Raw genomic sequence first — 16,333 nt, forward strand, 5'->3', positions numbered from 1 at the left:
CCAAAAGAACATCCATTTCTTAACTACATGGAAAAATCATGTTATTCCACTGCATTATAGCCTAATGACTCTTATTATTCAGATTACAGTGTTGCTTACATAATTGATACAAGACCCCTTCATCATTCTACAAAAGTTTATCTAGAAGACGAGACAAATGCCGATCAACAGTGTGAGTAACTTGAGATCATTAAAGTCAAAGCAGAACCAAAGGAAAATAGTGAATCATAAAAAAAATCAGATACAAACTACAAAACAAAACCAAAAAAAGGAGCAAATAGTTCAATGTTCAAACTAACACAAGAATTCCACATCATTCTTTGATCACAGAAAGGCCACAAATGAGAACAATTGAATAGACAGCACAATCCATGAACACAGCATCCGCCACATTCTGTGCCACCAAACACAACTCCATCATCTTGGCAAGTTGCGAATATTCATCTCCACCATCACCAGAAGAACCACTTCTCCGCGTTCTTCCAGAATCCCTCCGTACCCCGAAAAAGAGTCTCGCAATCACAACCGTTATATTGGTCACAAGAACAACGTAGAGTGGCCCAAAGCTGATCACAGTATTGAAAACATTTGTGCCCAGAAAAGATAAAAGCACCAGAAGAGCCACCACAATGGAACAACAGAAACGGGTACCCCTCGAGGAATTGATGGCACGAGTTATATCAGTCGGCGTGACGAAACGTTTGGGTTCTTCGGCGGACGGTGGCGGCGTCGGCGGCGGTGGTTGTAATTGGACTTGTTGAGGTTGGATTTCAGAAGTTGGGACAGTTAAAATGTCTCTTTGAGGCTGGTCTTTGGGAGGTGTTTGGATTGCGGTGATGGGAGCGTGGTGGTCGCTGTAAGGTTGGGGATTGTGCGAAATGGAATCGGATTGGTGAACTGAAAGCAAAGAAGGGAGATTAGAATTAGAGTTTGAGAAAGAGAATTGGAATTGAAGGAGAAAAGCGAAGGTACGTACCAGAAGGGGAAAGGGTGGTGTTTGGGTGGAGGGATAGGGGAGATGAAGCGGCGGAATCGGGAAGCGTGGGAGGGAGAGTTTGGATCTGACCCGTGATGAAGGCGAGACGGTCGGATCCTTGGTCGAGGATTCTTCTTCGTCGCCGAGCGTCTCTGCTCTTCGCTACTTCTCCCATTATTCTTTACTTCTCAAGATTTTCTGATTTTCTTCTCCCACTCTCTCTCACGTTTCTCTTGTTTGACTACCAGTCTACGCAATTCTTTCCAGGCTTTCACAACTATTTTTTAAATATTTAAATGCAATTAATATCGTCGGATTTAATACATTCAAATATATGCCTGTCAAAATTTGATTTTAAATATTGAAAAAAAATTATGTAAAAAAATATTGCATTTTTTTATTTTAAAAATTATTAAAAGTTTAGACATATATAAGTCGATTTTAATTGGTAAATAAGCATAATTAATTTGTTTATCATTCCAACATGAGCAACATTATCGGCTTACATGTGTCATGTTATGTTGCAGTTGGATTATGTCCTAGCATTATAGCATCGATTCCATACTTTCCCATCACATATTTTCCATTGTTGCGCTACCAACACTTAAGAATCCTCTGCATCTCATCACACATTGTAGCACTACTTTAACCATTTATAAAGATGAATCCATTATTTCACCTTAGTATTACATTTTTTTTTTCAAATTTAATATTATACTCGACCAGAGCTCGTAGAACCCAGACCTCGACATTTCCCTCAAGCAGGTCAACTCGACACATAGGTACCACTTGTATGTCATGTGGCTGGGCTCCAGGTATGCGTATATATAAGATAATGTGTTTATTTTCAGTTAATATTTGTTTGTCTCAAAGTATAGTTGGTACATGATGCGCTATAAAAGGGGGTTTAAGGTCCCAGGTGAAGGTACGCAATTCTGAATACACTTTTTGAATACTGAAACTAGTTGTTTCTTATTCTTGGACAAGCCCTTACTGACTTGAGCGTCGGACTGCAATCGGCCATAAGGGCGCCCTTTGTCTCTACTGGTGAAGCACCTAACAACCAAGAGAAGTGCAGATTCCAGAGGAGACAGGCAGAGCCTGAATCGGTCATTGGAGTCAACCGACGATCAAGTCATTGGGTCAGTTATTTTGGTTAATCCATACATTTTTTTTATTTCAATACTGATTATTTGACAACTACAATATCATTATGCCAAAATACAAATGACTGAGTTGGCTGGTGAAACAATAAATAATTAGATTGTGGGTCCAACATATTTAGGTGACAAATTTAAAAAATTGAGCGTTTGAAAGGTTAGGTTTCGCGAAGGAAGGAGCATTGCGACTTTGAGGCTTCAAGATTGGGAGTTTGCAAAGGTATTTTCATTCGTGATAAACATATGGGATCACAAGTTTTCCCCTTTTCTTCTATACTCGTTTGTCTCATATGAAGTTGAGGATTGTACTTCACATACACAAGAGCATTTAATCTTTTGTAGTTTCAATCTATTTCTTTTTTTAGTATGCACTAGGTCAAATATGCTCCAATTCCTTTCACACCATGTTACACTACATGTAAGGTTCAAAATTTTCATGCCTTTTGTAGCTCTTAACCTTCTCCTCCATAACTCTCCCACCAAAGAACTATAAAAAATTTGGTTCTCTTTCCATTAACATTCTTCCACCTACCACAAGGTTGGAAGCACCATTGTAACTAATTGGACAACATGCTTCTTTCCAATTTCATCAACTATGGTATCCAACAACTCATACATTTTTTTTCCATCTTTTAACACATCACTAGTGTCAATGATTTCAAAAAATAGTACCACTTGGACTGTTAATAAAAAAGTTAGGGAGTGATCTTCCTTTCTCATCCGTCCAACCATCACACATCAATGTGCATCCCGATTTCTCTCAATCACAACTATATTGCTCTTGTACCGTCCTGTCCCCGGACATTGACCAAAGGGCAGAGCCAACACATGGTGGGATCTCTCAAGGGACCCAAGGAAGAGAAGTCAACAGGTTGCCCGCTCGAGTCATCGCCTCGCTGAGGCGTCGCCTAAGTGAGGCGTCGCCCAAGAGAGGCATCGCCCAAAAGAGGCATCGCCCGAGAGAGGCATCGCCGAGTAAAGACATCGCCAGAGAGGCTTCGAGCCTCGACCATACAGAACAGTAGTAAGGAGAAGAGAAAGGTGGCTTCAAGGCCATAAGTTCTAGTACCAGTAAGGGGTAACCTGACTCGTGAAGTACCCACGCCACTGCTGGGAGACCCTGGGACAGATAGGACCCATGAGAGGGCCATGACCAGGGGAGAACCATGTGCATGGTACGAGAGCAAGGTAGATACGCCCCCCAGGGTGAGCGACTAGTGATTGGGAAGCGTGGGTTGGCACCCGGAAAGTCAGCCCACGTGCCAGAGAGTACTTCAAAGGGAAGCTCACACAATAGAATAACCCTAAGTTGGGTTGCGGCGCTGAGGGACCCTCTGCACAGAATAAACGGTCAAGTCAGAAGGCCACATGGCAATGCACACATGCCCATTAAAGGTTTCAGTGAAAGTTTGCTAAGGTACGCGCTAATTTAAGATTACGTATCAAATATTTCAGGGGACATTTTTATACGCTTTCAATGCGCTTCAGCGCGCTTTAAATGTTGGATGTGTATAAAAAGGAACCTTGGGACATTTGAAAAGGGATCAGATTTTTAACCTAATACACACAAATACACAGAGTAAACCCTAGTTGTCTTCGCAGCGCACTTCCAAGAAAACCATGGCCACCAGACCTGCACGTGCCAGGAGTGAAGAGATGACCATGCAACAACTCATGGGCATGATGCAAGGGCTGCAGGACGCAATGGCAGCGTTGAAAGCGGAGCAGGAGCGCATGCAGGCGGATCTCGCAGCTTCTCAGGTGAGAAACGATGAGCTCCACCGTACCAACGAGGAGTTGCGCCGTGGATGGCGCGACGTAGACGAGCCTGAGGCTGCCTCCCCACCTAGAGAATTCACAACGTCGTTCTCACAAGCAATCTCAGAGGCAGCAATCCCCAACACGTTCACAGGGCCCAAGGTAACCTTCACGGGGATGGAGGATCCTGAGGCGCACCTCACTGCGTTCCACACACAGATGATGTTGGTTGGCGGTTCTGATGCCGTGAGATGCAAGCTCTTTATGAGCACTTTGACTAGGATGGCCATGGATTGGTTCATCAGCCTCTCAGAGGGTCACATTACGTCTTTCGCATAGGTCTCATGGCTATTCAGAGAGCAGTATTTAGCCAACAGGGCCCCAGCCCCAGTTTTGTATGACCTTTTCGACGTAAAGCAATACCAAGGGGAAACACTGAAGGAGTACATAAGCCGCTTCGGGGCACAGGTTGTGAAGGTGGGTACCACAAACGAGCCCATGATCGTGTACACATTTAGGAAGGGAGTGTGTCCTGGATCTTTTAGCAAATCGCTCAACCGCAGCCGCCCCAAAACTTTTGCTGAAGTGAGGCGTCGGGCGGTAGAGCACATTGCCTCGGAGGGCGATGCATACGAGAAGTGCACGATTGCTGCACCTGCGCGACCAAGGGCGCAGATACGCACACAACCTGCTAGGGTCCACGAAGCTGCCACAGAGAAAAAGAACTCAGACAGGAAGCGCACTTACGAGACAAGGAGGGCCCAACCAAGGGGTCGAGCCGAAGGAAGGAGAGAGGGAAATAGACCACTAAGGCACAACTTTGTGGGGGAACTCAAAGACCTCATCGTTGTGCCCAACATAGCTGACAGGTTGAGGCCACCGGTGAAGTCTGACAAAATACTAGGGCCTCACAAGGAATCATGGTGCGAATTCCACGAGGCGTTTGGGCACCATATTAATAACTGCTTGGCGCTGGGCTATCAGTTGGACGAGCTTGTGAAGAATGGTTTCTTGAAAGATTATCTCGCTGGGTCCACCACGACCCCAGTTCCGGCGACGCCAGAGGAAGGTCAAGCGCATGAAGTCCCAACTCACGGAGAAGTGCACACCATCTCTGGCGGCTTTTCTGGAGGAGGGCCCACTGTCTCTCAACGGAAGAAATATGTGAGGTCAGTGAGTACGGTTGCAGAGGAATTTCCGGACGACCCATGGGAGTCAGATCTCGTTTTCACAAGGGCTGACCTGCGGGATGTGGTCCCACACGACAATGACCCAGTGGTCATTTCAGTAGTCACGGCAGGAAGGAAGGTGCATAGGGTTCTCGTCGACCAGGGCAGTTCCGCAGATGTCATGTTTTGGTCAACTTTCAACAACCTACAGTTGTCCCCTGATCTTTTGAGACCCTATACTGGATGCTTGTATGGGTTTGCAGATAATCCAGTAGAGGTACGAGGCTACTTGGAGCTGAGGACAACGTTCGCTCATGGAGCAACCTCACGCACCGAGAACATCCGGTACTTGGTGGTCAACGCCAACTCAGCCTACAACATTTTGTTAGGCAGACCTGCTTTGAACAGATTGAGGGAGGTGTCCTCCACGCGCCACATGAAGATGAAACTACCAGATCTTAGTGGTAAGGTAATTGTGATCAAGTCGGATCAAGAAGAAGCCCGTAAGTGCTATGAAAATAGCCTAAAGACAAAGAGAGGTGTGGTCATGGTGATTGAACGACCACCCGTTTCAGATTCGTGAATGGAGTTAGAACCATTGGAAGAGGCGACGCCCGCGGAGTCCACGCCTGTCGAGGCCAAACCTGCGGGGGCGACGCCTACAGAAGATGCACACACAGAAGGAAGATACGGTGACGCCTCGCCAATGGAAGGAGTATACGGAGAGTCCTCGCCCATGGAAGAAGAGTCAGAGGAGGCGATGTCCGATGCATCCGATAGGGCGATGCCTATAGAAGAGGACCACATGAATGAGTCTCGTGCAGAGAGCGTGCAGAGTGAGCAACCCCAACCGGTAGACAACATGGTGGAGAGGCAGATAGGGGGTAAGGTATTCAAATTAGGACGCTTGTTGAGCCAGGGAGAACAAGAAGAAGTAGCCGCAGTGATCTCGCCCCACCTAGATGCATTCGCGTGGACTGCCGGACATGCCAAGCATCGACCCAGATTTTTTGTGTCACCATCTTACCATGGACCCCAAGGTTCGCCCTGTGCGACAGAGAAGGAGAAAGTTCAACGAAGAACGATGCCTCGTCGTGAAGGAAGAAACACAGAAGCTGCTCAGCGCCGGACACATCAGGGAGATACAATATCCTGAGTGGTTAGCCAATATGGTCCTAGTGAAGAAGGCGAATGGAAAGTGGAGGATGTGCGTTGACTTCACAGATCTGAACAAGGCATGCCCCAAGGACTCGTACCCATTACCCAACATCGATGCATTAGTGGATAGCGCCTCAGGTTGCAAGATGCTAAGTTTCTTGGATGCATTCTCAGGTTACAATCAGATCAAGATGCATCCCAGAGACGAGAGCAAGACAGTGTTCATGACAGAGACATGCAGTTACTGTTATAAGGTGATGCTGTTTGGTTTGAAAAATGCAGGCGCCACCTACCAGAGGCTGATGGACAAGGTCCTTGCACCCATGCTGGGAAGGAACGTGCAGTCTTACGTAGATGACATGGTGGTAACTTCCCACCAGAGAGGGTAACATGCAGCTGATCTGGAAGAGCTGTTTGCTACCATATCGAAGTATCACCTCAAGTTAAACCCAGAGAAGTGTGTTTTTGGCGTAGAGGCGGGAAAGTTTTTAGGTTTCATGCTCACAGAGAGGGGTATAGAAGCAAATCCTGACAAGTGTGCAACCATCATCGCCATGAGGAGCCCAACCTCAGTGAAAGAAGTTCAACAACTAACGGGGCGAATGGCAGCATTATCGAGATTCGTATCAGCCGGAGGAGAGAAGGGTCACCCTTACTTCCAGTGCCTCAAAAGGAATAGCCGTTTCGCATGGACAGACGAGTGTGAAGCAGCGTTTCTCAAGTTGAAAGAGTACTTGGCGACACCACCTATGCTTTGCAAGCCACAAGTGGGCGTCCCCCTCCGCTTGTACTTTGCGGTGACTGAGTGGGCCATCAGTTCTGTACTTGTCCAGGAACAAGACCAGGTGCAGAAGCCCATCTACTTCGTGAGCAAGGCCTTACAAGGCCCAAAATTGAGGTACCAGTCACTGGAGAAAGCGGCGCTAGCGGTAGTATTCTCAGCACGGAGGCTCCGCCACTATTTCCACAGCTTCACAGTGGTAGTAATGACGAACCTCCCTATCCAAAAGGTACTTCAGAAGCCAGATGTGGCAGGGAGGATGGTTCGATGGCAGTCGAGTTGTCAGAGTTCGATATCCAATATGAGCCCAGGGGGTCCATCAAAGGGCAAGTCTATGCCGACTTCGTGGCAGAACTCTCACCAGGAGGAGACCCTGAAGAGGTGGAGTTAGGAGCACAGTGGATGCTCTCAGTGGATGGGTCTTCCAACCAGCAATGGAGCGGTGCAGGAATTATCTTGGAAGGGCCTAATGGAGTATTGATCGAGCAGGCTTTACGCTTCGCCTTCAAGGCGAGCAACAACCAGGCGGAGTACGAAGCGTTGATTGCTGGGATGCTCTTGGCCAAAGAAATGGCGCTCAGAGAGTGACTCACAATTGGTCACAGGGCAAGTAACGGGAGAATATCAAGCGAAGGATCCACAGATGGCCGCGTACTTAAGTTATGTCGAGATGTTGAAGAGGGCCTTCGCTGCGTTTGAGCTAGTGCACGTCCCCAGGGAGCAAAATGCTAGAGCTGACCTGCTTGCCAAGCTGGCCAGCTCAGGCAAGGGGGGAAGGCAGAGGACTGTAATCCAAGAGACCCCCAAAACGCCGCAAAAGTTCGTTGCAGACAACAGGGTAGATGTCCTTCACGTTAGCACAACAAGAGGAAATCCACGTAACCATCGCTCCCTGAGTCAAGACACGGCGAGGGCACCCTGCATTAGTACTTACGCAGCCTCGCCAGATGGAAAAAGAGGTGTACCGGTATGCACTTTGGAGGAAGGCGACACTTGGATGACCCCTTACAGGCAATACCTAGCGGATGGAATCCTCCCAGCAGAGCCAAAGGAGGGCAAGAAGATCAAGAGGAACGTCGCCAGGTACACCTTAGTGGATGGGATATTGTTCAGGCATGGGTTTACGCACCCTATCTTGACGTGCGTAAGCGGCGATGAGTGCACCAGGATAATGGCCGAACTTCACGAAGGTATTTGTGGGAGCCACATGGGAGGAAGATCCTTGGCGTCCAAGGTGATACGTGCAGGTTTCTTCTGGCCAACGGTAAGAGAGGATTGCGTACGATACGCCCAGCATTGCAAGCAGTGCCAGAAACACGCTGATTAGCACAAGGCGCCGCCAGAGGAATTGAGATCCATATACAGCCCCTGGCCTTTCCATACTTGGGGAATTGACATCCTAGGTCCATTCCCATTGGCGATAAGGCAGATGAAGTATTTGATCATTACCATCGAGTACTTCACCAAGTGGATAGAAGCCGAAACAGTGGCACAGATCACCGCCCATAGGGTACAACATTTTGTTTGGAAGAACATTGTGTGTCGTTTCGGAGTACCAAGGCGTCTCATTTCAGACAATGGCACCCAGTTCGCAAGCCAACAGTTGGAGAAGCTATGTACAGAAGTAGGAATCAAGCAGGTGTTCGCATCAGTCAACACCCCCAGACAAAGGGGCAGGTCGAGTCAGCAAACAGAGTTTTGTTGAGGGGTTTGAAACGCAGACTAGAGAAGGCTAAAGGGGCGTGGGCAGATGAAGTACCAAGGATCGTATGGGCTTACCACACCACGCCTCAATCCTCCTGATGGAAGAGGGCCAAGCACAACCTTCCATGAAAAGCAAGAGCCAAGTCAAGAGCGTCTAAGATCCAGCTAGGAGCGTTTAAGACCAAGCTAGGAGCGTCTAAGACAAGCTAGGAGCGTCTAAGACAAGAAGCCCAAGCTAGGAGCGTCTAGGACAAGCTAGGAGCGTCTAGGACAAGCTAGGAGAATCTAGGACAAGCTAGGAGCGTCTAGGACAAGAAGACCAAGCTAGGAGCGTCTAGGACAAGCTAGGTGCGTCTAGGACAAGAAGACTTGGTTCAAAGCTATGAATGGGAGAGTGGCATACTAGCACATATTCCGTGAAGGCCCATCAAGTGTAGTTTAGCTTTAATTGGGGTGTAAATAGCATAGCCACGTGGACAAATGTTATTTTTCTGCACATTAGAATTAAGGAGGAGTTAACCTTGATTAGCTAAAGGTTTCTACAAGCCTTCACTAATCTAGGGACGGTTTTGTGAAGCCATGTGCACTCATGTGCTCCATGTGGCCCATGTGCCTCCATGTGCCACTTCTTTACATTTCATTTGGCTTACATTTGTGTAGCATTTAGGTCATCAAATCTGGTCCTCTTTAGCCTATAAAAAGAGGAGCCTACACCTTGTATTTTCAAGATTAATGAGAGTAATGTTATGTTGCCCATATTGTGCCATACATTGCCTTTGCCTAGTTTCTAGGTCCTAATCTTATCTTCACCATTTACCAAGAAGGCTGGCCGAACCTCCCTTTTTCCATACATTTCATGCACCTTCAAGATCACCACAACTCCTAGGAGGATCTTGCCCACTTTCACCATAGCTTCCACACCATATTCACAAACATCCAAGAAGAGCTCCATGAGAATGCCATCATTAGGTATCATGAGCATAGGTTCTTCAAAGATGAGTAGTTCTTGGTCATTTTCATTTTGAGTTCTTCTTATTTCCTTGTTGTTCTTTACATTCCATATTGGCTTGCTATTTTTTAATTTTTGCTTTGAATTGGTGTGCTGTTTGGAAATTCCAATCGGTGCATCTTGTTCAATTGATCTTGAGCAATCCTTGTGCAATTTTTGGTAGGATTCCATAAACTTTGTGTTACTGTTTTTATTTTAGGTATTTGAGTCCTTATTGCAATTTTATTTGGTTCATTTTATGCTCTTTGAGTCTTTTAATTTCTGAATCTATATGTGTTTTGTCTAGTCATGTTTATCCAAAATGTCATCAAATCATAGTAGTACTTTGTTTGGCTTATTTGTTTCTTGATTTTGCTCTAAATGTTTGTTTTGAATCTGCTGTGTTTTTTATCCTTTGGTGCCTTTTATTTTTAGCTTGAGTTCATATTTGTGTTTAGATCTACACAAATTCCTTTTCACCAATTCCATTATGTTCTTCTTTTGGTATCTTGCTGTTTTTTTTCCAGATTTTTCAGAATCCCCTGTTTTGCATAACTCTGTGCTGGCTGTTTTGCTTAAGAAAATTATTTTTCCACATAGGAAATTTCTGATTCTCTGGATTATTCAAGATTGAGGTGTTACAGAAAAGACAAACAAAGAATCAGTTCAAAAGAGTAAATAGAAAAAAAATGATAAATATTATAAAAACAGTGTGCAAATCTGGCACTATAGTTGGCGTAACTGAACACTGATTTTAGAAAATTTATTAAAACAAAATGGTTCAGGCGTTTGGAGTGAAACCAACGCCAGAATTTAGTTAAGATCTTGAATTATTGGCATATAAATTTTCAGAAGCAAATCTTAAAAGGAAAGCTCAGCATAAATCGGGGAAAATCACGCTCTCTGGCCCACAACAATTTTTCAGTCGTGCTGTTTTTGATTTTGAAATCAATTCTAGTGCTATTCTTAGAATCCATTTTGTGTGCCTACCTTTCTTTGAGTACCTTTATTTGCTTGTCTAATATTTCTTTGGAACTCTTTCTAGTTGTCACAATTTTAATTCCATTTGTGTGGTACTGTTTTTCCAATTAATTTGTTTCTTGCTTTAATTCTTTGGCCTCTAAATTTGGTGGTGGATTGATTCACAATTGGTGCTTAATTGAGTGGAAATTTGACATGAGTGAGGTCTAGTTTGCTTGATAGGTGCTGGATTGAAGAATTAATTCCCTAATTCTAAGAGGAACAAAGGCAAGGGCAGAAAACAAACACCTACCAAAAACACCACAAACATTGGAAGGCCCAACAAAGAAAAGACAACCAAGGAAGTGTCAATAGCAAAAAAAAAAAGGATCAACAAAGGGAGTTTCATTTATTCTTCTTTGCAACTTAACTTTTGTTAATTACTTCTTTAATTACGTAATTAGACGGTGAGTGTGTCTTCAAGGGCTCCAAGTGTCCAAGAAGCCTCACCTAGGGCCGATTAGTGTAGAACTATCTAGTTTAGCAATTGTTAATTGTTTTAATTGCATCTCTTTGCTTTAGATAGTTACGTTTTTAATTGTTTTGTCTTGTTTAAGCTTTGTTAAATCTGTTTGGTTGAATTAGGTAGTTTGCATTGCTTTCTTGCATTAAAATCTGATTTCTCCAACTTAATTGTGTTTTAAGTGGTTTACTAAGAGAAAGCTTTGTATGAAGACATTGAGGGATAGTTTTTGGCTAAGGCAAAGGCTTTGTTATTTAAGTAGTCCACTGTGACTCACCTCCCTTACCTGGAAGACTACCTTCTTTGACTTCCCTAAATTTTCTCAAAGTAAAATACTTCTACACACAAAGCTCTAGTCATGTCTTCTTCTTCTCATTCTGCAAAGTCTATTGAAAGTGAAGTAAAATCTTTAAAAACTCTTTTGAAAGAAGTTTCACAAGCTGTGCGATTGATTTCATCTAAACAATTGGAGAATGAGGCCAAAACTAATAAATTGACTAAAGCAAAGGATGAGAAGTCTATATTTTCAAAAAAATTACATTCTCATGCATCTAGCTCTAAACATCATGACTATCTTGGGGAAGAAAGTCTTAGGACAAATGAATATCATCAACCATCCCCTAGGAGAGCTAGAAAAGAGAGACAAGAAAACCTAAAGGAAGTTAAGGTAGAGCTACCTCATTTCTATGGAAAAGAAGATGTAGAAACATATCTATACTGGGAGATTAGGGTAGAGCATTTGTTTGCTTACAACCATGTGAGTGAAGAAAAGAAAGTAACCTTAGCTACCTTAAGCTTTCAATGTGATGCTATGTATTGGTGGAATGCCCTAAAAAGAGAGAGACATCTCCACAAGGACCCTCCCATTACATCTTGGAATGACCTTAGGGGAGCCTTGAGATGTCGCCATATTCCCTCACATTACAATAGGAAGTTGATGGACAAGCTCCAAAGACTTCATCAAAAAGATATGAGTGTAGAAGAATATTGGCAAAAGATGATATCATATATTGAGAGGGCAAGGATTAACGAGGACAACCATACCACCATAGCTAGGTTTCTAAGTGGTCTTAAAATTGAGATAAGAAACAAAGTTGAACTTTTACCTTATAGAGATTTAAATGACTTGATTCAACTTAGCATTAAAGTTGAAAAACAAATTTTGAGAAAACAATCAAGTCAAAAACAAAGTTCATACTATGTATCTTATGACAAGGATGAGTTCCATAGAGGGGAAGAACATATACAAGAACCATCTCTAGAACTTTCCCAAAACCTAACCAAGCATATCTTTCACACTCAAGCTAGTGAAATTCCATCTTTAGAATACCTTGGCAATGATCAATTAGCATCTCAATGTTCCAATGAAAGATCTATGATCTTAAGGGACAAAGATGAGAATAGTAGCCAAGAAAAAGAAGCTAGTGAGAGTGATGAAAATGTAAAAATAGAAAAGCAAGAGAACCTTGTGAAACAAAAGGCGTGGGAGAAGAGTGTTCCTTCCCACAAGGTCATTCAACAAGGCAAGCACATTGAAAATACCCTTGAAAACATGCTTCTTGTTGAACAACCTAGCCTTACCTCTTGTAAAGGAACACTTGCAAGAATAAGCAAAAAAGAAGAGTTTTTAAACGAAGCTTGCATAGATAAAGATTATTTCTCATATGTGCTAGGATATCACCAAGTGAATGTCAAGTTATCTATAAGCATCTACCAAAACAATTTTTTATGTGAAGTAGTGCCTAAAGAAACTTGTCATGTCTTATTGAGACAACCATTGCAAAGTGTACAAATTTTCATAAACAATGGTTGTAACAACGAGACTATCTTTACACGTAAGAGAAAAAGTCTACATGAAGGAGAACTCATGGGCCAAATTAGAGTTGATAAAACTCTAGAGCTTTTAAAAGGAAAACTTTTGTCCCCCATGAGAAAAGAAGTTCAAAGACATTACTTTAGGTACAATTCTTGTTTTCAAACTACACCTAAGGCAACATCTCAAGAACTCTATACTCCTTCACCTTTTGTAAATGATCCTTGGGAAGACATAAATTTCATTTTAGAGCTTCCTAGGACAACAAAAGGTTTTGATTCAATTTTCATGGATAAACTCTTCTCTAGAGAACTGCTACATCTTCATGGTTTATCCTCAAGCATAGTGTTGGAAAGAGCTCCAAATTTCGCAAACCATGATTTGAGGATTCTCTTTGGAAAACTTGCAACTAAGTTGTACACTTTAAATTCTTATCATCCTCAAAGGCATGGTCAAAATACATTTGAAAATCTAGCTCTTTCTACTATTCCTAGAGTAATCATAAAAGACAAACACAACTCTAGAGATGAGCATGCACACCATAAAGTAGTTCACAAAACTACTTATATTTCTACCTTTGAGGTTGTATGTGGGCTAAATCATCTTTCTTCTTTTGAGTTGTTACCATCTCCTATAGGATTTGTGCCTAAGGAGAAAGTAACCACAATTGAAAATTTTAAAATGCATAAGATGATTAGAGAACAAATACAACAATCAAAAAATAAATATTGTAAAAAGTTGCCAAACACAAAAGAAAAACAAAAATCGCAACTTAGTGAAATTAATTTTCAAACTAACACCTCTGCTTTATTTGATGATTTCCGTAGGTACACGTTTGACCCGGGAGGGCAATCCTAGTTCTCAAAGCAAGAGGCTGCTATCCGAGATCAAGTCTGAAGATCTCAGGATAGATCTTCTCAAGAAGGAGGAGATGATGGACACCATCCAGCCACAACCATCCCCCTAGGAAGCAAAAGCATTGGATTTGAGGACAAATCCGTTTCAAGAGGGAGGGCATGATGGTAGAGGGCCAAGCACAACCTTCCATGAAAGGCAAGAGCCAAGTCAAGAGCGTCTAAGATCCAGCTAGGAGCATCTAAGACCAAGCTAGGAGCGTCCAAGACAAGCTAAGAGCGTCTAGGACAAGAAGACCAAGCTAGGAGCGTCTAGGACAAGCTAGGAGCGTCTAGGACAAGAAGACTTGGTTCAAAGCTATGAATGGGAGAGTGGCATACTAGCACATATTCCGTGAAGGCCCATCAAGTGTAGTTTAGCTTTAATTGGGGTGTAAATAGCATAGCCATGTGGACAAATGTTATTTTTCTGCACATTAGAATTAAGGAGGAGTTAACCTTGATTAGCTAAAGGTTTCTACAAGCCTTCACTAATCTAGGGACGGTTTTGTGAAGCCATGTGCACCCATGTGCCTCCATGTGCCACTTCTTTACATTTCATTTGGCTTACATTTGTGTAGCATTTAGGTCATCAAATCTGGTCCTCTTTAGCCTATAAAAAGAGGAGCCTACACCTTGTATTTTCAAGATTAATGAGAGTAATGTTATGCTGCCCATATTGTGCCATACATTGCCTTTGCCTAGTTTCTAGGTCCTAATCTTATCTTCACCATTTACCAAGAGGGCTGGCCGAACCTCCCTTTTTCCATACATTTCATGCACCTTCAAGATCACCACAACTCCTAGGAGGATCTTGCCCACTTTCACCATAGCTTCCGCACCATATTCACATACAACCAAAACAGAAATATTGTCAAAAGTTGCCAAAAACAAAAGAAAAACAAAAAGGGCAACTTCATAAAGTTGATTTTTATACAACTACTTCATCTAACTCATTTGCTTTATTTGATAATTCCCCTAGATGGACGTTTGATCTGGGAGGACAAGCCTTGACGAAACAAGAGGCTGCTATCCGAGATCAAATCTGTAGATCTGAGGATAGATCTTCTCAAGAAGGAGGAGATGATGGACACCATCCAGCCACATCCATCCCCCTAGTTGAAGAAAAAGCATTGGATTTGAGGGCAAATCCTTTTCAAGAGGGAGGGGATGATGGAAGAGGCCCCAACACCACCTTTCATAAAGGGCACCCACAAGAGCGTCTAGGTCAACCTTGCATGAAGGCAACCCAAAAAGAGCGTCTAGGACCACAAAGGAGCGTATAGGACAACCTTGCATGAAGGCAACCACAAAGGAACGTCTAGAGCCAACCTAAGAGCGTCTAGAGATGATGGAAGAGGCCCAAGCCCATGATAGAAAAAGCCCAAGCCCAAGCCCAAATACAAGTTCAAGCTTCAACTCAAGCCCAACAAATAGAAGATATGGGCCAACTAAGCATCATTGGATGTATTTCTTTTGTAATTACTTTTGAGTATTTTTAGTAGAACATAAAGGGAGGTGTAGATATAAATATAAGAGGTGCAAATGTATAAAGCTAAGTCACACCTTCCATGTGACATAAAAAGAAGGTGTAGGTATAGATTTAGGAGGTGCCAAAAATAGAAACCAAGTCACACTTCCCTTGTGACTAGGAATTGGCTCCAAATTCAAATGCTTCTCATTTGAATTTCCCTCCACTTTCTTTTGAATTTCCAGCCCTCTAAACACAACAAATAAGAGGGCTTGGCTCATGTATTTGCAAGATTAATTGAATAGTGAAATGCTGCCAAAATTGTGCCATTCTCACTCCTTGCCTAAACTCTCTTAGGAATAGGCTTTTAATCTTCAAACCTTTCACCACCTTCAAAGGGGTTGGCCGAACCTCCCCATTTCCACACTCTTCATGCACCTTCAAGGTCACCACACCTCTTAGGAGGACCTTGTTCATCTCTTCCATTAAGCTTCCGCACCATCTTCAACAAACATCCAAGAAGAGCTCATAGGAAATCCATCATTTGGTATCATGAGCATATGTTCTTCAAAGATGAGTAGTTCTTGGTCATTTTCATTTTGAGTTCTTCTTATTTCCTTGTTGTTCTTTACATTCCATATTGTCTTGCTATTTTTTAATTTTTGCTTTGAATTGGTGTGCTGTTTGGAAATTCCAATCGGTGCATCTTGTTCAATTGATCTTGAGCAATCCTTGTGCAATTTTTGGTAGGATTCCATACACTTTGTGTTGCTGTTTTTTATTTTAGGTATTTGAGTCCTTATTGCAATTTTATTTGGTTCATTTTATTCTCTTTGAGTCTTTTAATTTCTGAATATATATGTGTTTTGTCTAGTCATGTTTTTCCAAAATGTCATCAAATCATAGTAGTACTTTGTTTGGCTTATTTGTTTCTTGATTTTGGTCTAAATATTTGTTTTGAATCTGCTGTGTTTTTTAT

At 42.9% G+C, this 16,333-nt stretch overlaps 2 protein-coding genes across 2 annotated transcripts; one reads left to right on the top strand and one right to left on the bottom strand.

Annotated features, from left to right (window-relative positions):
* Nucleotides 1-15: 15 nt before the first annotated feature.
* Nucleotides 16-1,265, bottom strand: LOC137833405 (uncharacterized). Its single transcript, XM_068641759.1, has 2 exons — nucleotides 977-1,265; nucleotides 16-897 (listed from the first exon to the last, which is right to left on the bottom strand). The coding sequence occupies exons 1-2, from the start codon at nucleotides 1,149-1,151 to the stop codon at nucleotides 314-316; spliced, it is 759 nt and encodes a 252-aa protein (XP_068497860.1). The 5' UTR covers nucleotides 1,152-1,265; the 3' UTR covers nucleotides 16-313.
* A 2,491-nt stretch (nucleotides 1,266-3,756) lies between these two features.
* Nucleotides 3,757-5,646, top strand: LOC137836449 (uncharacterized). The gene is made up of 2 exons (XM_068645162.1): nucleotides 3,757-4,056; nucleotides 4,234-5,646. Exons 1-2 carry the CDS (start codon nucleotides 3,757-3,759, stop codon nucleotides 5,644-5,646), a joined length of 1,713 nt encoding a protein of 570 aa, XP_068501263.1.
* The last annotated feature ends 10,687 nt before the right edge of the window (nucleotides 5,647-16,333 follow it).

The sequence above is a fragment of the Phaseolus vulgaris genome, chromosome 11 (assembly GCF_000499845.2).
Source record: "Phaseolus vulgaris cultivar G19833 chromosome 11, P. vulgaris v2.0, whole genome shotgun sequence".
NCBI lineage: Eukaryota > Viridiplantae > Streptophyta > Magnoliopsida > Fabales > Fabaceae > Phaseolus > Phaseolus vulgaris.

What these genes read in the sequence shown, in the direction of transcription:
- LOC137836449 (XM_068645162.1), top strand. Translation starts at nt 3,757, where the DNA reads ATGGCCACCAGACCTGCACGTGCCAGGAGTGAAGAGATGACCATGCAA. An exon ending in ACACGTTCACAGGGCCCAAG is followed by an intron (nt 4,057 to 4,233) that starts GTAACCTTCACG and finishes TCTTTCGCATAG; the next exon opens with GTCTCATGGCTATTCAGAGA.
- LOC137833405 (XM_068641759.1), bottom strand. Translation starts at nt 1,151, where the DNA reads ATGGGAGAAGTAGCGAAGAGCAGAGACGCTCGGCGACGAAGAAGAATC. An exon ending in CACCACCCTTTCCCCTTCTG is followed by an intron (nt 898 to 976) that starts GTACGTACCTTC and finishes CTTTGCTTTCAG; the next exon opens with TTCACCAATCCGATTCCATT.